The sequence below is a fragment of the Schistocerca gregaria genome, chromosome 7, assembly GCF_023897955.1.
Source record: "Schistocerca gregaria isolate iqSchGreg1 chromosome 7, iqSchGreg1.2, whole genome shotgun sequence".
In the NCBI taxonomy this organism is placed as follows: domain Eukaryota; kingdom Metazoa; phylum Arthropoda; class Insecta; order Orthoptera; family Acrididae; genus Schistocerca; species Schistocerca gregaria.
The window spans coordinates 456,904,123-456,925,831 of NC_064926.1; the positions used below are offsets into that span (position 1 = coordinate 456,904,123).

Consider the following 21,709-nt stretch of genomic DNA (forward strand, 5'->3'; position numbering starts at 1 on the left):
TGTCCATTTAACCTATGCTGTTTCAAAGCTCAGAACAATGATGATCTGTCAAAGATGTGTGTCATTTTTGGTATGATCTGTTGTATGAAAGGACAGGAAAAGTTTTATTGGTGATTAAAGAATTTGTATATGAAAGACTGCTGTTTCAAGGCAACTGCACATTCAAGATCTATAAAAAATGCACCATACTTGGTACAATCTGTTAAAATTAAATGTCAATCATATACCGGCAATTAGGGGAGCATACAATATAAGAGAGCGATGTCTTATTAATTAATTTATTTTTTACATGCCTGTCTGTCTACTGTACAACAGGTCTTCTACTCAAAGAGTACCAGTCTATTTATTTTCTAATAATACAATAGTGCCACAAGCTGTGGAGCATGAACAGTAGCACAGCGGTTGGCATCACTAGCTGACTTGTTGCGAGTCCACAGTTCAAACCTGACCACAAGCAGTTATTTACTATTTATCATTTCTGGACGTTTCTTGAATATATCTTATGTTTGTATATTCCAAAATATTCTATGTTTGTATAAATAGCTACATTTTCCATTCAGGTCTGTTTTTTTCTGATTGTATGTTTGTGTTTGTAATAAATATGCTTCACTGCTACCTGTTGTACAGATGATTCAGCTTTCAGATTTAGGCCTGATTGTGGTTTTTAGGTGACAGCAGTAACAGAAGCATTATTTTTGCTTATCAACAGCAAAAATGTATTATTCCACTCAATCATCACTACAAAAACGCGCACACCTAATAACTGATTTCGTTGAACCCTATTGCAAAAACAAGCATTTTTCTTGCACCACCTTGCACACAGGTTCCATTCCACATGATGTACACATCTTCAGTTTTCTTAGATTGTCTTTAAGAGAGGGCCAATGAGAAACACTTGCTAGAATGTGTTTACAAGTTTATACAAAAACTAGCATGAGGCATGTACAATTTACAGAAATGTGATGGCTCTATTAATCACACTTTTGAAATGTATACATAATAAATTATCTACAGTGACACCACAATTACTGTGAGATGTTACAAAAGTAGAGCACGCATTTTGCATGGATTAGTAATAAATGAGAAAATTTCATAGGAACAAATGAGTCTGAAGAAAGAATGTTCCTTTCCATAGTAAAAATAGTCTTCATTTTCTTTTTACTGTTACATCAGAGAGTGCTGATTTTACACTAAACATACTCCTTTTCACTACATTCCTTGATTATTGCTTAATTTCAGTGCCTGAATTCTGCTATTATGATGAAGAATCCACCCCAATATAGACAGAGTGTGTGGTCTTCCAGAATCATGTAATAGTCTTACCTTGATGTTAAGTCACATAACACTAGCAATGGAAAAATTACTGCATCTGCCACTGTAATTTAAGTGGACTGAGTCAAGGAAGGGGCATCTATACAATAATGAAATCAATATTGTCTTAAAAATGCATTCTGAAGATTGATATGAAGTATATCTACTTACTATTATTATTATTGTTATTATTATTATTATTATTATTAAATATGTAACTGAACTTATATAAATGCTCCTTTGCACTTATCTAAATGAACCCAACTTACAATATTTGTTGAGGAAATATAACTGGTAATAGATATACATATAGGTTGAACAATTACGGAATACTCATTGTGGACATACTGTAACTATCAAGTTTGCCACAGTTTACATTGTTTAGTTATTCCATGTGAGCCACTTTACCCAATTACTTATATTTCCCTAATAAAACATGTGTACTAATTTAAAAAAAGATTAGAGAGAAAGAGACTGTTTATAGCTTGTAACAGAATACAGATAAAAAATGGCACAAAATTATTGTCTATACTTTCCATTCTTACAGAGAGTCACATAAAGTATAATAAACAAAAATGTTTACACTAATTTGAATGTCATAAGGTGCCACTGTATTCCTGGCATATGTTTATGTTATTTGGAATTCCTACATAACATTTTAAACCTTTTTTTGTACTATGAGTAAGGATTATTAATATGAAACTACACTAAGACAGCTTTTTACGAAGTAAGTATGAATAGCAGACTGTGAAAATAACAAAGTACAATTCTTCATTCACATATATTTAGTACCACGTCAAATATGAATGCCAGCTGTTACAGTGATGTGAAAGGATTTGTGCACAAAAGTGATTACACATGAAAGACATTGTAAGCTATAATCTTAAAATTGAAATACAAACCTCTCCTACTGGATCAAAAATACAAGTAACGTAATTCCAAAATGATTTATATAAAAATGAGTGAAGTAATCATAAAAATATTAACTGGTTCCCTTTTAATTAATTTCTCTGATGAATTGTGCAAAAGTCTTCTGTGACTGAACAATCAATTCCCACAGTTTAAACAACAGTAGAATTAAATCACTCTTCAAACATACATTACAAAACTCCGTGGAGTTAGACTTCATGAATGTGAAGTGATCTTACAAAAAATAAATTAATCTAACATACAATCGTTTTCACAAACAAAGTTTAGTAAACATTATTTTAAAAAACAAAACTGTAGTACTCTTCCGTTCTCTTTTGTACTTTGTATATATAAATTTAGTAGTGGATAATACCTGTTTCGTTTGCACTGCTCTCTTACCAGTTCAATATTTGACCTAATAGAGCCAAAGTTTATAAGTTTTGCATTTGCAAATTCAGAGACCTATTTCTTACAGTGATAGTATAGACAGCAAGCTAAAAGAACCTTTCAAATGCTTTAATTTTTGGCATCCCATCTTCTGGATTCACAACAGAAAATCTTCAAAGAAATTATAAATGGATCTGAAATACTTTGCAATAACAAATTCTTCAAAAACAACTTCGATCTGCTACATGACATGTATTATGCCTGTCAATTTTAGCATTTACCGAAAATCTTAATAGGTAAGGGTAAAAAGAGGAAAGAAGGGATATAGGGATTAATGCCTCACTGATGACTAGGTCATTTGCTGGGTCTCAAGCTTGGACAATAAGAAAATCTGCCATGTCCTAACACGAACACACTATGCATTTGGCTTAACAGATTTAGAAAAATCGTGAAAAACCTATATCTGGGTGAGAATTTTAACTCTGCTCCTCTCAAATTTGATTTTGGTACTTTATCCACTACACCCCATAACTCAGATCAACTTGACACATTCTAGTCAATGTTCACTGATTGAAATTGTAATATGTCTGATGGTTCTTCTGGTTAAAAGAGTCAACTTCTCTTTAGTCTTTTACAGACATACTGTTGTGTTTTCCAAAGAAAGTAAAAAGAGATTGAATTTAATGTTGCAGATGTACCTTCCCATTATAATGCTGTATGTAAACTTAAAAGATGGCATTCATAAATATGTGAAAAGGTATCACCTACATCTTTGCTATTCACAAAAGTTCATTTCTTTTGAAGTGATACTGATAATGGACAGTTATATTTGTAGGTACTTGCCACTGTCAGAATCTACAACAGAATGTACTAATAGCTGTTGTTCCTCTGCTGCTGAAAAATGGCACTAACCCAGCATACGGTGGTTTATGAAACACTGAGCATAATATAAATATGTAAATTACTTATAAGTACTTTTTTCTTGTCCTGCCATCACTTTTTTCCACGTGTGGAACCTTAGACCATACAAAGAAAACTGGGTTTTCTCTTGTACAAAATGATTCTGTCTTATCATTCAAGAAGTCTTATTCCGAATACACCAGACTGTTTGTAACTTAGGGATTAATTTTACTTCCACATTAGTAATAAAAATACAGTACAATACTGTTTCTTATATTAAACAACTTAAGCTGATATACTCGATTATTGAAAACCACTCTGTAACTTGCTACAGTACAGTATGAGAAAATAGGGAAAAAAATTTATTTTAATCATACAATTCAGTATATGATCACTTTTTAAATAAATAACTGTTAAACAGTCAAACTGATTTAAAAATTTTGTTAGACAAGCAGCAATATGAGTTCCTTTTTTTTTTTTTTTTTTTTTTTTTTTTTTTTTTTTTTAGAATTGTTGAAGATCTTTATGTAGGATGCAGCACAACAATGTCATCTATTTTAGAAGAAATAATCACAATTAAATAACCACAATTTGTGGATATCGTCAGAATAATAAATTTAACTTCAAGTATGTCTACTTAAAGTACAATATAATTGTGCCAACCTCAGCTTATCAGTGAGCTAACAGCATATCTTTTTCTGTTGACAAAATACCTACTGGAAAGTTAACTATCTGCTCTCATATGGAGTGTCATTATTTCACAAAATAACATGGCGTACGATAATTATATACCAACTGAAACACTAAAGTGAACAGATTGGTAGGAAAATGGAAACAATCAAGGGAAAACGTTTCATCTCTTCATCTCTGAGAATAAAAACATGGCAGAATAGCAGATGAAAGATAGACCATTTGTCAATTTGTCTGCCCCTATTCTGAAACCACTATTGACTAAAAATCATTACTATTTCTTGTGTCATTATGATCAGCTATACACGACCCCCAAAAACATTACTCTCTTTTCCTTCCATTATTAATCAGTCTATGAAACTGTAAACATTTCAATTTTAAGATAACAAAATTGTAAATGATACACCATAAATAAAACAACACTCTTTCAATACAAAAGTATTGCGACAACAGAACTCCAAAATTAAAAGGAAATACTTTTACAACACAAATAAATATTAAAAAAATCTGAGCTGAAGTAAAAGAACAAAAGATGCACATGCAGATATCTATAGCTCCACAGATGTTATCTCCACAAAAATAAATGAAACTCATCTTTGGTAAATTTCAGTTTATCAGTGCCAATTTCTTGCATATTTATTTCAGGAACTGCGGAGAACAGTCAATGCAAGTGCACTTTACACTCTTCACATGTTGCAGTACACTTATGTCAATTAATTTCCTTCAAAGTCTCATTTATGAACAATAACCTACAATAGCCAATCATCACTGCCACAATCCAGCATAGTTTCCATCTAGATTTGCTGGTAATGGACCACCTGCTGTGAAAAGTCGTGTCCCTGATGGATCATAGCAATGGGTATATATTGCTGGAGTGTACTTGATATTTTGAAAACCATCTACGTACTCATCATCTGGAAACTAAGAGTAGAAAATAATTATTAACAGTTGGTTACAATATCATAATTTGCAGTTTAACATGAAACAATATTTTCATGAAAATTTACAGTTACTAGAAACTGCAATTCCAAGAACAGCAATTACTACTGAAATATTTTTTCTGTGCAGGTCATTTCACATCCCCACATACTCGCAGAGCAGAAGTCCTCCAATGCACTTCCCTCCCTTTCTTACCATGTTTACATATAGTCACAAAGTTGATAATAGGTATTATGTCTAACATGTTCTACAACAGTTTATGCAACTTCCTCTACAATTTTTGTGTATCTTCACATGATTATACAGTGCTGTGTTCTAGTTTTTGGATACCATATTGAGTTGTTGGGTGTAGAAAGATTCATCTGTGTCATAATGGAAAAAAGAGCTAAAATCTGCTTCAAGAACAATTATAATTGCTAAATTTACCAGTTTACCAGAAGTTGTATTATGTACAACACCAGCTATTCCAAAACTGTTTTGACACACATCAATATACTACCAAAAAAGGAGTAAGCAGTGAAAAGCATTAAAATAACACATAACATAGCTGTGACTGGGTGATAACTGGAAAACGAAAAATAAGCTGGTCCCTCAGCAATAAACTAAAATCTCCAGCCTAAAAGCTCAGGTTGAAGTCCAGATATAACAGGAAAACATTCGTTACATTATCAGCTAAAATAAAGGCCTATATTTGCTTCTGTGATCACATCACAATATAAAATGCCCTCAATTAAAATTTTGTAAAGCGAGTTTTGCACTGCAGGTATCACAGACTAAGGAGATTCTTTGTAAGAATATGAAGCCATGTGTTAGGGGACAGTGCCTATTCAGAGATGGGTCAGGGTTATTTCATCCCATGAGAGTGGCCAGTATGAGGTATGCCACAGCCAGACAGTTGACTTCATCAACCGCAGTTTATTGTCCTCAGTTCGAGCCACCCATCCATCCACAGTTGCTTGGGAGTTTGACTCAACAGCAAAATGACAGCTTGCTGTGGAATAGTATATAGTGTCACATCATGTTCCCCTAACACCTCCTTGGCTGCTTGGTATGCTTGCTAGTTTCCTCAGATTCCCAGTTACCCTGGTGCCCAGCAGAATGATACCTGCTTCCCTTGCTGTTAAAGGAACAGGTTATCTTTGACTGTTTGCATAATTTTCTCTGCTGAGTACCTTTTTTTGCAAGTAATAAAAGGAAATTTATTATGAAATAAAATACAACTTTACAAGTGTTAGTAATCGTAGTGCAGTAGTGTGACAATGTGAGTCACAGCCTCAAGTCCAATACAGTATGTGGTTACAAATGTATCATGACAAATTTTCAAACATTTAAAAGTTATTATTTAAAAACTGTACTAGAACTTCATAGTGACATTTTACCAATCTTTGTAGAATGTTCACAGTAATTGTTCACAGAGCAAGATCCAGTTTTGTAAGCCAGAATGGTAGGCTGATGAAAACATTTGGAAATTACTGTCCCTTGTTGCAAATATACACAAAGTGAACAAAAAAGTATCATGGACATCATCAGCACTTCAAATGTTTTTACATATGCTGGTCAAAGTTAAAGAGCTACGAAGATCTTAAATTGCATCACAGGAATTGACTTGAGAAAACTGTAAAATTACAAGGAGGTAGAAAGTCTGTTCCATACTTACCTTCAGGACATGAAATTCCAGAATCCATAACATGTGGGTCCCACTCACTGTGAGGCCAAACTGTCCCTATTTCCTCCCTAAGAAAGGGAATAACTGTTCCAAAAGCTAGTAACAGTTTTTTCCCTGATATTTGTATGTTTGCGTGTGTATGGGGAGGGGGGGGGGGGGGGGGGGGGGAGGTATTGGAATTTCATCTCCGGAAGAAAAGTGATGGCTCACCAAACTGTCTCCATGTAATTTTACGAAGATCTTATATGGTCAGCTCAGAGAGATGGCTGTTGTGAATTGTACAATGTATTCACATAATATAAACATATGAAAGTCCTGAATAGGGACATCTCTGCTTTCACTCTTACTGATAAACTTGAGAAAAATATAACTCATTCATTTAACTGATTGGCAACTGTGTGTGTCCACCGATAAACCTGAAAGACCTACATTTAATCACCTTTGACAATCTTTTCAGAAAAATGACCATGATAGCAATAGCTAAGGCATCGTGGAATAGTAAAATAGGTAACAGAAGGAAGTGTGGTAGGAGGACAAGATGAAAATTATGAAGGGAGACCAAGATTTTACCACAGTAAAAAAAAAAAAATTTCAAGTTGGCTGCAGTGCTTATGAAGGGATAGAGCAACTTGCACAAGACAAGACTGGCATGAAGAGTTCTGTCAAGTCAATCTGCGGACTGAAGACCATAACAACAACAACAGCAACACAACTGAAGTAAATAAACCTCATATTTCAGTGTTTGTGACATTGGAGAGTAGTGTTATATGGAAGAAAGCAGCACTCAGCTGCATCCGCGAACAGAACAGCATGTGTGTATCAAATTATGTGTGAATCTTGGGAAAAGTGCTATGGAGACCCTTGCAATGATTCAACAAGTGTTTGGGGGACAGAGCATGAGCCATACGTGTGTGTTTGAGTGGCATGCTCGATTCAGGGCTGGCCGTACAGACGTCGAAGATGATGCTCACACTGGAAGACCCACTAGCCACACAACACCAGACATTGTTGCCAAACTTCAATAATTGGTTCGTGCAGATCAACGTCGAACCATTCAAGACCTTGCAGATGAAGTGGGTATTGGTTATGGGACATGACAATGAATGATGACTGATGAATTGGGCATGCATCATGTCACTGCAAAACTTGTGCAAAGGATCTTGACTGCCGATCAGAAGGCACAGCGTGTTGAAGTGTGCACGGACCTTCGTCAGACCGCATCTGATGATCCAAGCTTCTTGTCACCAGTGACGAGACCTGGATTTACGGTTATGACCCAGAGACAAAGCAACAATCATCTCAGTGGAATACCCAGGGCTCTCCAAGACCCAAAAAAGCAAGATAGGTGAAGAGCAAAGTGAAGAGCATGATCATCACTTTCTTTGATACCAAGGGAATTGTGCGGAAAGACATTTGTCCCACCCAACCAAACAGTGAATTCCACAAACTACCGTGACAACGTGCGGCGATCACAGCCCAAACTTTGGCATCAAGGGAATGGACTGCTGCATCACAGCAATGCGCCCTGTCACACTCCTTGCCACGAGTTATCACCAGTGACGACAGCTGGATGGTGGTTGTACCCCACCCACCGTACTTGCCGGATTTGGCAACTTGCGACTTCGCACTATTCCCAAAACTGTAAATCAAGTTAAAAGGAAATCTAGAGAGGATTCAATGAGCATCACTGGCTGTGATAAACACCCTCAAAGAATAGGACTTCCAGAAAACGTTTTGACCAGTGGCAGAAGCGCTAGGACAGGTGTGTACGTGCGGATGGCAACTACTTCGAGATGATGGTGACCATTACTCCAAAGGTAAGGTTCTCAACAGATGGCAGCAACAGTCCAGAAAATTTTGGATACCATCTCATATTCTGATCTTTTTTTGGTTTCACCAATAAAGCTATTATATTTGTGATGATTTGTCTAAGTTCCAGCGACAATGGGGTTTTTAATCCGATATGAATACAGTGGCAATAATAAGTAATACAGCAGTAAAGGCACTTATGATTTGTACCTGCAGCCTCTTAAAAACAGTCTTCACATAAGCATCACTCAGATTTTTGGGTCTGTATGATTAACTTTTATCTGTCAGTCTCTTTACATTCAGTTTTGAACTTTGTGCACAACCATTTTTTCGGCCTTTCAAAAACATTGCCATTAACTGGACAGGTAGTGCAATGTCCTCAATATGTTACAAGCATCAGTCACAGTCAGAAGAGTGTTCTGTGTAGTTGGGAATCCATTACGTCGGAGCTAAGTGAATGCAAATTAGGGGAAAGAGTGGTAAAACATCATCCACTAAGTCCAAACATGGATGAAAGTGCGCACTGAGCAATCATGAAAGATAGTCACTGAAGAGGACTGTTACAAAAAATTAGAGGATGACAAATGTAAAAGTCATTACAGAACTGAACATAATACTCGCAAAACCTGTCGGCACCAAAACAACATAAACGAAGCTCCATAAACAGGGAATTGCATGGTGAGCTGGAATTCTGAAACTTCTCAATGATGCCAATGTCAATAAAAGGAAAATGTGGTGCAGAAGCTACAAAAACTCAACAATGGAGCAATGGAAGAAAGTAATTTGATGAGATGAGTCTTGTTGCACACTGTTTCCAACTTCTAACTGAGTTTACGTCCCAAGAGTGAACAAGGCAGGGATTCAGTGATGATTTGGAGAGCCACTTCGTCATATTCCAAGCGCCCCATTTGTACACTGAAATGTAACATTATTGCCAAGGGTTGTGTGACCATTATGGCTAATCAGGTCCATCCCATGGTACAATGTTTGTTCCCCAATGGCGATACTGTGTTCCAAGATGACAAGACCCATGTTCACACAGCTCACACCATCCAGGACTGGTTTTGTGAGCTTGAGGATGAATTGTCACACCTGCTTGGCCACCACAGTCATCGGACCTTGATACTATTGAGGCTTTGTTGTCTACTTTGGAGAGAGAAGTGTGTGATAGCTATCCATCTCCATCATTGTTATCTGAACTTGCAACTATTTTTTGGGAGGAGTGGTAGAAGATTCCATAGAAAACCATACAGGACTTGTATCTATCTTATTCTTTTACATTGTCGATGGCAATTGTCAATTGTTGATTTAAAACTGTGTGGATAAAAGTTCTCTGTCAAGATCACAAATTTTCTTTATTGATTAGCAGTTTCAGCTCAGCCGTCTTCAGATCAATCTGAAATGCTGTTCAGTGTGTGACACTCATTACACATCATCATATTTTTTAGAGCTAAGTTGACCTAGTTGAATTACAATTTTTTATTTAACTAGGACAACTTAGCTATACAAAATATGACAATGTGTAATGAGTGTCACACACTGAGCAACATTTTAGATTGATCTGAAGATGACTCAGCAATGAGCCGAAACCAATAATCAATAAAGAAAATTTGCAATATTGATCTGACTGGAGGATTTTCCCAGGTAATTAAATGTGATTTGCAAAGGACCCATGTAGATGTAGATGAATGCTAACAGTTTTCTCACTTCATATTAGACATAGGCATGGCAATGTCTTTTCGCTGTTTCCATTTCTTCTTCCTCCCATTTAGTTGTGTATGAAAACTATAAACACAAATAACGAAAGCAAAGGAGGCATATGTAATTGACATTCAAGTAATGATAAATAAGATCCAAACAGTAAAATCAAAACAGGAAATCAGTAAACAAACAAACCTACAGAAACATACAGGCCGTGAGAAAAGGAAGGGAAACAATCAATAAATTACAGTAAATGAAGGTCTGAAAAGGTGAAAAGGCAGGCTGGACAAATTATGACCAACTCTTCCTTCTATGCTTTTCATCAAAGCACTGTGCATAGACACATTGCACAGCTCTCATAACCCAATTACCAATACCCATTACCATTGTCAAATGTGTGTGCGCAAACATCAAATTGTTGTCACAACAAAGTGCAGAGGTTTATTCGTTTTTGTGGCACATGAAAGGACTACTCTCTTTCCCTAATGCTCAACAAATACTGTGGGGGTTAGGTACCTTAATATTCACCAAGTTCAGTGTGTCAGTTGTTTTTTTTCCCTTCTTTGTGTCTAACAGTCATCCCATAAACACATAAACATGTCACATAATTTACTACCTGATGTTTTCTGCATGGTCGTAGCTGTACCACTAAGTGGACTGCTCCTATCAGTGTAGACTAAATGTTTTGCTAACACTCTACACCACCTTATCTGCTTGCCAAGGGAAAACAAGCACTGACGGCTTGCTCTTGCCACATGTACTTGGAGGCACTAGTCCAACCTAAAAACATGCTGCTCCTAACAGCTATAATTATTAGTCTGCAAATGAAATAAATGCTGATGTAATGTTGTTCAGTACACTGCCTTTAGTGACCAATAAAAAAAATTGTAGTTATACCCTTAACACCATGCATAGTGAATCAAATATGTCACTTCATTTATTTTAACAAAAATAATCAATTTTTGAAAATATAATGTAACTGTATAGGTAAAAAATCTACTCGACAAGCAGCATCAGGAAATCACACATATGCGTGCTTTCGGAGTCAGTGGCTCCTTCTCCAGGCAGAAGGTTGAAAGTAAAGGAAGAGGGGTGAAGTCGAGGGGTGAAGTTGAGAGTTAGGAAAAGCCACTCAGAACCCTGGGTCAGGAGTTACCGGAGAGGATGAGGTATTTTGCAAACCTACATTTTCTGTATAAAATACATTGAGCAACTTACCACCCAACCTTTCGACGCTTTCAGCACGACTGTTCTGCTTGAATTAATGTTGGATTCCAAATATTTTCCTGCTCTTAAATCATAAAACATCAGTATACCAACACCGGTTCCTATTGTGAGAATGTTGTCTTGAAAACTTGCAGATCGAATACCTGTAAAACATTATTCTTTCTTCAATAATTAGAAGGGAAGAAGAAGAAGAAGAAGGATTATTTTGACAGACAAAGACTGAAATAATGACACTAAAAAGTCAAGGGCTTAAAACATGTAAATATTATTAAGTTGCCCTATCTTCTACAATTTTCATGGTCTGTATTTGTTAATACTCATTCTTACAATCAAGGTTTATCAAAACCTGCAATTTTTTCTTCCTAGAAAGGTAAACATACACGAATGTGACAAAATGGAAAGATTCTGAAAGACTTTTCGCTAGTGCAATCTTTGCCTTGTTTTCCTGAGCAAAATAAATATGTATAACACACAATTTTATAATGCTTCTTCATATGGATACTTCAATAAAAAAGTAAATAAAAACATAACAGTACAATACATATTTATACATTAAAATTATGTGTGCTAGAATATAAGATAGGAGGATAATTTCAGCATATTGCTTCATATTGAAATGATCTGTATTTAGAAGTTTTTGCTGAGAAAGAGAACTGCAGCCCATTTAGGAATGGGTTGACAGACAATACTTTATCTGACTTCTTAATCTCAATTTCCACATTTAAAAAAAAGAAACTTGTCTAATATGTGATGAATTTAAAACTGATAACCATATTACATATGAGGGATGAAGGGAAGTACTGAAAAATGCTCATGAGCTACATATGCTGAGGACAGAGACAAAAAGAGAAAATGTCTGCAAAGTTAAAGAATCCCCTGAGTAGCCTTCTACTTGAATCTAATAACAGAGGATGGAGTTAATAAAGATGATAAGAGAGACATTGCTGAATATGAATATGAGTAAACCACAAGCTCTTGTGATGGTAACGAAGGAAAGCTCTAGCTTGTAAATTTTTGACTATGCTGCCCATATATTTTTCTTCAAAAACTGCTGTCCATACAAGGTATTTTATCTCAAAACTTATAATGTGCACATGGTCCACTTCATAAAAACCCCAACTGCTCTACAACAATGGGGGTCATGTTCATCCCCACCCTCCAAGCAATAGCTGGAAGGCAAGTTCCACTGTAATTTTAACATCCTAATTTTAATGTTATTCTAACAAATATAACAAAATCAAACAATGGAAGTCCAAGTTGGAATATTAACAATATTATGAAAAGCACAGTTCCTACTCATTGTAAGGATGACATGTTGAGTTGCAGAGAGGCACAACAAAAAAGTGTTGCACACTTAGCTTTTGGTCAAAGCATTCTACAGAAAAGAAAAGAAAACACATACACATCCACACAAGCAGATACACCTGATGCACACACAACTGCTATCTCAATCTGCTCTGGCCATAGTGCAAGACTCACAAAGTGGGTGGAGATAGTGGTCATTTGAGCATGAGGTGCGCCTCTTGCACGAATGGGTGCATTTTCCTCTCCTTTCTGAAGAAGGATTCGGCTGGAAGAAAAATGTGCAACTGTCTTTTCATTGTGCCTGTCTGCAACTCTATGTGTAATCTTTATGGTTGTTAGCAATCTGTCCTTTACATGATATTTAAAATATAATACATTTATGTTTTCACCTATGCTATTTGTATTATTTGAAAAATTTAAAGGAAAGTAAATAAGTGTGGTTTTCTCTAAAGTCAGAATATGGACTTAGCCCTTTATTTCTTCATTTACTCAGGAATCCTTGGTGAAACATGGCAGAGTGGAATAACTCCATTTGCTATACTTCTACTCCATAGATAACTATTTTTTTTTTTTATCTTCTTCAGTATACTGGCAGTAAATATGTCACATTTACTTCAAATATCAAAATTCTCACCTACTCGATACTCCATCACAATTTATTACTCTTTTGTTTTTTTTAAGCTCACTCATTTGAAAGCCCTAATTTTCTTTTTTAAAGTAAAAGTTTTACTTTTTCTGAAAAGCTGTTAACTTTAAGTTATTTGTACTTAAAGTTTCTAATATCCACAAATTACTTTTGTTATTTTACCTTTAAGCACATTCAGTTTCAAGAACTAATATTACAATTTTGTTGCCCTACTTTTTCTGACCAAGGAAGTACCTTTGGTTACAGGAAAATGTGCTAATTAAGAAATTAAGCTAAATAGGAAAATTCATAATACATAAAATTAACATGAAGTTTGGCAAATCCTCATGGAGTTACACATGGTATAACAACATAAAGTATCTAACTTTGCTAATTTTACAGTTATCTTGTGCAGTCCACACCCAGTAATTATTCCAGTAACATGCCATGCCAGAGTTCGTATCTAGCAACTAGTTAACATCGTTAACATCTTACGGTCACAAAAAGTCAAAATGTCAATTCTTCAGTTGTTCTATTTCTTCAACCAACAAGACAATCTTTTTGCCCCAAAAGCGAACACTTGTAATCCAGAAGTTAAACTAAATGTCAAAAACCAGTATATTTTATGACCAAAAGTGACTAGACCAGCTTTTACCACAAAAAGTAATGTTGTATATAGTTCTTCCTAGCATTTACTTACTTCTGAGACAGCAAATGCAAAAAATTGTGGAATACTCCTTTTAACTCTTTCATTGATGCATTTTTTTGCAGTGCCTGAGTAATGTTAATTTTTAGATATCTTATTAGAATTGTGATCAATTAACAATATTTATTTTTTGATGATTTTATTTTACTGGCTTTGGACCACAAACTATGGTAGTATGTACAGGGTGTGCCAGAAATACCTGAAAGTTTTGAAAACAAAGCAATTCAGGGATTTTGTTTTTTTTACTTTGTATAAAGATGAATTCTCTATTTTTATGGAGAATTAGTGTGTATTGCTATTTCTTGAAAATAATATTTGGTAAGTGTGCACATGCTGAATAACATTCACGTGGTCAGTCTTGAAGAGGTAATATAACTCACTGCAACACGCTGTTTGGAGTCTCCCGAATGCGCTCACAAATATGGTCTTTCAGCTCGTTGATATGGGCTGGGCATTACTCAGAAAATTTTTGTTTAAAACAGCATCACAAAAAATAATCAGTTGCTGTCAGGTTGGGCAAACTAAGCAGACCAGTTGATGTCCTGAAAGGGAGAAATGACTCTGTCCAGAAACATTTCATTCAGGACTCCCAAGGAAAAATAATGCAGTATGGGCTGTTGCTCCATCTTGTTTGAAATGTAGGTGCTGATGTGGATTGACTTCATGACACAGAAATGTTTGCAACATGGCTGTGTAGCACTCAGAATTTACTGTTACAATATAGCTCGATTTTTTTTAAATGTAGACCAATAATACAATCACAGGAAATGGTGAACCATACTGCTGCTTTTGCACTATGCACAGGATGCTATAGCTATTCACATGGGGCGTGCGCAGATCAAAACTGACAATTGTGTTTGTTTACATGCCCAGAGAGTGGAAACAAGTGTCTGACATCAGTAATCTGTTCACAATGTCCTCTTCAAATTGCACAAGCTCTAAGAACGCATTGCAAAACTGAAGTCTCATCACCTTGCCCCTTTCAGTAAGCTTATAGACAGTTTGGATCTTGTACACACAATAGTGAAGATCTCCGTGCAGCACACAGTGAACGCTGGCATCCGTCCAACCAAGAGTGACACTTTGCTACTGAACTGACCATTGAGAAGTAAACAAGACTGATCCCATATATGATGCGTGTTTTCTGGTGCATGAACCAAATAAAGGTGTCCTGTAGGTTTACTGTTCTTTACAGTTAAATCTCGACACCATTTCAATGCTCATAGCAACAAAGTATCACGACTAAGGGCATCACATCGACCAAACCTGTGTCAAAAGTTGCATCGTGCAACTGTGATAGACTCTGTCTTTATAAACTTCTCACTGCTGGAATGCAATGTTCCACTGACTAGCACTCCAGCTCAACTAAACTCCAGAAAACAGTGCCCATCATGGCGCACAGTATTCCAACACCAAATGATTAGTGTCCTGGGAGTGACAGTACATCTCCTACAACCGTTTTGGGAGTTGTTCAAATGTGGTGATAATTATTTCCCACTTATCTTTTGTGAGCTGTTATGTGTTGCTATTATACATGGGGGGGGGGGGGGGGGGGGGAAGTATTCTGTGTTTTCATTTTACTGTTCACAAAACAATAACAATCCTAGAAACTTCTTTTATAAAATAATATACAAATGGGGTGATACAAGTCACAATAACAGACCCTATAAAAATGAAGCAATGTGTTCCGACTTCACAAGTGACGACAGTAGCGATCTCATGAGAAACAGAAACTAATTGTTGTAAAAGTTATTTTATCAGGGTGTATACGGGGACAAGGAAAAAAAAAAGTCCCGGATTATTCCCGGATTTCTCCCAGATACCCCGTTTAAAAAATATGATTTTTCCCGGGCGAAAATACACTTTTTATGTGCTAAGTGACAGTAAGTTTTCCGTAGATTTTCCCTTGGAACTGTAAAACTTATGAATCCTTTGAATGGTTAACGTTTTATGCAATCACATAGAACTTCTCAGAAAAAAAGAAAAGACGGGGCAAAGAAGGTTTTGGAGAGACTTTTAATTTAAAAAAAAGGGGGAGAGAAGTTTTGGAAAGACCTTTGATTTGCAGCAACATATACGCTGCATATTTTCATATTACAAAAGTATAAATTCGAATTGCACCAAACACAGCACATTAGTTTCCGGAGCGTTGAAACCGAGGTTGCGATGTCCTTTTGTAAGCAAGTCATATCTCAAACCACGACATCTCGTCAGCCGATGACAGTGGCTATTCAGAGCTTAGGACACGTGTTATAGTCAGCCAATAGCAAGATCACTGGTCACATAGCGCGAACACGCAAGAGGAAAAGTTAACGGTTTACATTAATGTATGCCGTACTGTATACCTACTAGAAAAGTTAAGCTTTCACATATAATGTTAGTCTCTAAGATTAACACGCTACAACAGAAGCTAAGCTTTCACATGTAATGTTGATATTTTTTTGCGTGTGTTATACTTTAAGACACATCACACAAATGTGCCAGTAAATTTAAAATTAGAGACATAAATGTCTCGGCTCAAAATTCTTGTAAGTGGCTGGTCCTCAAACTGTGCAATTTCGAATGCCCTGTGATTTAGATATCCATCCCACTGTCTCACACGTAACATAATTCATCTTGCGTAAAAAGAAATTTACTTTGAAAGTAACGCTTTTCTAACCACCGTTCGAATACTATTCGGAGACTGTTAGAAATAGGTTCAATTTACCAGTTGCCAGAGAGCACCAGAAAACAGGCATAATTGTGTGTGTGCAACTGCAGTGGTGTAGGAAGCCCATATGTTCGTGTGTATAAAGCACTAAGAGAGCTTACATTACACCATAAAAGAAACAGAGCATCACAGGATACTCCAAAGAGCATCGGAATTTCGTAAACCATACTAAAATGCATAATTCGGCTTGAAGTGCAAATTGGCTTTTTCCAGATTCACAATGAAGTAGGTCCCATCTGATATTAAGCTTTTCAGTGTGATTTTAGGGATGTCAATTTTCTTGCAGTACCAGTACTCTTCGATCTCATTTTTGGTTCTTTATTATGGCATAATGCCATATATGGCAGAAGATGATAACATGCACTTGAAATTCAGCTAACAGTTGGAACTAGCCAATACTGTAAAATGATCGCCTCAGCGGAAAGATTAATAAAGCCAAATTTCTTTAGCAAACTTGCAAAAATAACTTCACTGTTCTGCAAGGCGATTAATGCTTGACTGCTACTAACTTGGAAATAAAATAAAATCAGAAAACTGAAATTAATAATATATTTTTGCCCTCCGTAATTATGTGAATGTATTTTAATTCACTTGATAGCTCCCAGCCACAGAAATCCGTTTTGTTTTCATTTGACGTGGGAGCAGTACACGAAGAGAAGCAGCGAATTCACTTTACGTAAACTCGGGTCATGTGGAGGTTAACCCCCTCCCCACTACAGCTCAGACAACTCTGTGCAAGCGTGAATCTGGCAGCTAGCACGCACGAGAAAAAATTTTCTCATTTGCATCTGGCTGCTAGCTGCTACTACCGATACAGCTAACAGCCAAACTTCAAGTAGCGGGAGAAGGTACTGCTTATACGCGAGTCAAATGCGCATGCGCAACAGTCCGCTGGCAAATGGTCAAACAAACCTAATGTGAACAGTTGTGACGTCATGCTCACAGCAAGCAGTTTATTGTTACGTAGAATTACATTCTTCGCACTACGGCCTTTGACATATTTTTGCTATTTGCAGACGCTTGTGCGTGCATGGTTGTTTGTTGTTGTAAATTGCACGTTTCTTGTTGTAAATTGCACATTTCCTTTGCCACTAAAGTTTTATTTTTTTCCCTCTCGTTTATATTTTATTGCTGCAGTATTATTCTCCAGAAGCAGGATATAATAACATTCTTTGCAAGAGAATCAATTCTGCAGTCAAAATTACAAAAATTTAACTGAAAGCTAAAACAATGAAAAATTCCCGGAATTCCGAAAAATGGGGGTTTTTCCCGGTTTTATCCCGGATGAAAAAATTCCTGGGTTTTTCCCGGTTGTCCCGGGTCATATACACCCTGTTTATGTACATGTCAGTTCACGTGGCAAGATCATCCTATCCCTACCTGTGCACTGTCGAAACAGCAACCTGTGGCATCAAATTTTGTTATTCATAAAATGGGTCCCTTATTGTTATTCAAGATCAAATCACAAAGGTTATTGTGGAAACACACAAAATATTTCATTCATGTTTCACTGTAAACTAATGACATTCATTTTCTGAAACTTTTAAGTATGTGATCTTATAATACAGGCTTTCCTTGTTGCTTTTCACATCCTTAGCAATTTTTATTATATGGATATTAAGCCGGGCCTCCGGCACAAAACATGCATTAGTTCATGGTCTAATGTCCATAAGACAGAAATATGACCGATTTCCTTGATCATTACTGGAATATGTTATGCAAGTGTGAACACTCCCAGTGAGTTAATTGTTTCTCAAACTTATGGAGTACTTAAGTTGGATTTTTCAGGGCATAATGAGGTTACACAAATTGTGACAGACGAGTTGAAAACACACAATTTTGTGTACACTAGCTCTGAAACCATTTTCCACACAATTTATTAAAAATAAAATTGTTATTCTTTCTTCCTCTAAGACCTCTCCCCTCATCTGCACACACCACACACACACACACACGTCATACTTCCACACATATTTTTCAGCTCTTAATAATGAAAGTCACAACAGAGCATTAAAATGTGCATTACGAAACAAACCATGTACTTACAAACAAAATGAAGAACATTCAAGACCATGCTAACATATGAAGTGTGATCAAAAAGTAACAGACATTTTTGTTTTTCTTACAGAATCTTTATTAATTCACCAAAATCAACTTTGGCCCCCTCAAAGTAATACCCCAAAGATATAATACACTTGTGCCAGCACTTTTTGCAATGTTGGATGCACTTCTGCAACTCACTTGTTATTGTGTTCAGCTCCTTCAGCGATTCCATTCTGATCTCATCAATGGTGGCAAAATGACATCCTTTTATGTTTCTCTTCAGCCTCAGGAATAGAAAGAAGTTGCAATGGTTTTATTTTTAGCCAAAAAATCAGGAACAAGCATTGAGGTGTGAGCATTATCATGATGAAATTTCCACGAGTGGTTCTGCCACAGTTCCTGTCATTTTCTTCGGGTTGCTTCATGCAAATGGCACAAAACTCCTAGGTAGTATTCCTTATTGACTGTACGACCATATAGCTGGAACTCATGATGCACTATCCCAATGTAATCACAGAAAGCAGTGAGAAGCACTTTCACGTGATCAAAATTGTCAATATTTTTTAGGTCTTTGCTCTTCAGGCAATTTCCATTGGGTGATTGGGGTCTTGGTTTTGACATCATACCCGTATACCCATGTATGTTACCGGATACAGCATTAAAGTTCTGGCTCATTGTCTACTTCATTCAGCAATTCCTGAGTTATGTCAATTCTGGTTGTAATTCAACAAGTTTGGAACAAACTTTGCTGCTACAAGTATCATGCACACAACAACAGGAAGAATTGCTTGGCATGAGGCAAAGGATATGCCGACATCGTCGGCAACATTCGGCGATTTTTCAGCAGTATTTTCTTTACATCTTTCACACTGTCGTCAGTAACTGATGCGCTAGGGTGTCCAGGGCTGTCATCATCTTCAACATATTATTGACCCTCTTTACAATGTTTATACCACTCATAAACTCTTGTCTTATTTACAGTACATTTGTCAAAAGCCACAGTCAAGCCACAGGCTCAAGACTGGTAATCAGTGGAATTTTACAAAGAAGATCGGTGAGTAATACTCACATAAACAATTTAAACAGTGGCATTAGGGAACAGTGCGATGAACTTGGTGCGATTTTCGTTGACCCAAACAAATTCCTGAGTGACAAATGTCTGGGTAGGGACGGTGTTCATTTAAATAGACTGGGTTCAATGACTTTTAGTAAAATGCTCGTTGATATCTGTAAAATAATCAAAAATAAGGGAAACTGATACTGTCTGTAGGGGGTGACAAATCAAAACAACCTTCTCTAAATAATAATAGTGAAAGTAATCGAAATGTAGAAGCTTCTCAAGGATTTTTGGAGCCTCAGCAGGACACAGAACAGGACACGACACAGAATATGACTAAAAAACTTTCTCATATTAACAAAACACTAACTGTGATGCAAGTGAATTTATGTAGCATTAGGAATAAATTGTTGGAATTGGAGCATTTCTGCGTTGATAAGAAAGTAGATGTTATTTGTGTATCAGAGCACTGGCTGAGGAGTAATGAGGTAGATTGCTTTATTCCTCAGGGATATGTTGCTGCAGATGTGAAGTGTCGGGAAGTGAAAAAAAAATGGGGGGGCAGGCATTTTTGTCAAAGAGGGTACAATATTCAGAAAAATTGATATTAGCCCATACTGTTCTGAAATGGATGGGGAATTCACCTGTGTAAATCTTGTGGATCATAACCTAATTATTGTAAGTCTCTACAGATCACCAAGGGGTGACATGTCTGTTTTCTTTGAGAAATTTGAATTAATAATGGAAAAGTTGTTAAAATCTAAATCAAAAATTGCTGTCTGCGGGGACTTCAACATAGAAATGGGAAATGATTGTGAGCAAGCCACAAAGTATTTTTTCAACCTCCTCAGAATGTTCAATCTATATTGTAGCAATAGAAATGCCACACGTGATGGAGCATGTATAGATAACATCATTGTTAACTTTGATAGGGATTTGTACACTGTCAGTATTGTAGGTGGGGGATTTGCAGACCACGATCCAATACTCCTCACACTCAACCTGAACAAAACTAAAGGACTCCCCTCCAACACTAGTGCCAATGCTAAGGAAAAGGTGACTTGGGTTAGAGGGCAGAAGGAAGAATTGGTATACCAGTTCATTCAGAAACTCGGAGATATTAACTGGGACTGTGTATATAACTGTCAAGTGGGAATAAATAAGACTGAAGCTGCTTTTGAGAACTTCATTAAAATATATTTAGATTTGTGGTATTCTTGTTCTCCTCTTATAAAAATCAATCATAAAAGTCGACCTAAAAAGAAAAACATTAAGTGGTACACAGATGAACTTACCAATGTGAGGGAAAATATGTTATCATTGTACCACATGTATAAAAATTCTCTTAAATATGGAACGGAGCAGAAAGATGAATTGTACAAAGCGTATCTTGAATGTAAGAGAACCTACAGAACTAAGCTTAGAATGGCAAAAAGAACAGCATACAAAAGATACATTGAAGGGGCTACTAATAAGTGCAAAGCTGCATGGAATGTTCTTGCACAAGAGCATTGCAGGAATGATGAACATAGCGTAGTTCTTGACCCAGATGTAGTCCATCGTTTTTTCATGGACTCTGTAACTGATATTAGGAACAAAATTGAAACAACAAACACTAATGCAAGTGATCTACTTAAGCAAACAGAAACTGGGAACTATACCTTTAAATGGAGGACAATCACACCCACTGAGATCACAAAGGTAGTGGCAAAATTCTCAAACTC

At 36.3% G+C, this 21,709-nt stretch overlaps 1 protein-coding gene across 1 annotated transcript in view; it reads right to left on the bottom strand.

Annotated features, from left to right (window-relative positions):
• Positions 1 to 899: 899 nt before the first annotated feature.
• Positions 900 to 21,709, bottom strand: part of LOC126281364 (DDB1- and CUL4-associated factor 12 homolog) — a 115,384-nt gene continuing 94,574 nt past the window's right edge. Inside the window, exons 6-7 of the mRNA XM_049980278.1 lie at positions 11,531 to 11,682; positions 900 to 5,118 (exon numbers count right to left, since the gene is read on the bottom strand). Of these exons, the coding sequence (XP_049836235.1) occupies positions 4,963 to 5,118; positions 11,531 to 11,682 (308 nt within the window). The 3' untranslated portion in view covers positions 900 to 4,962. The remainder of the gene's footprint in view (positions 5,119 to 11,530; positions 11,683 to 21,709) is intronic.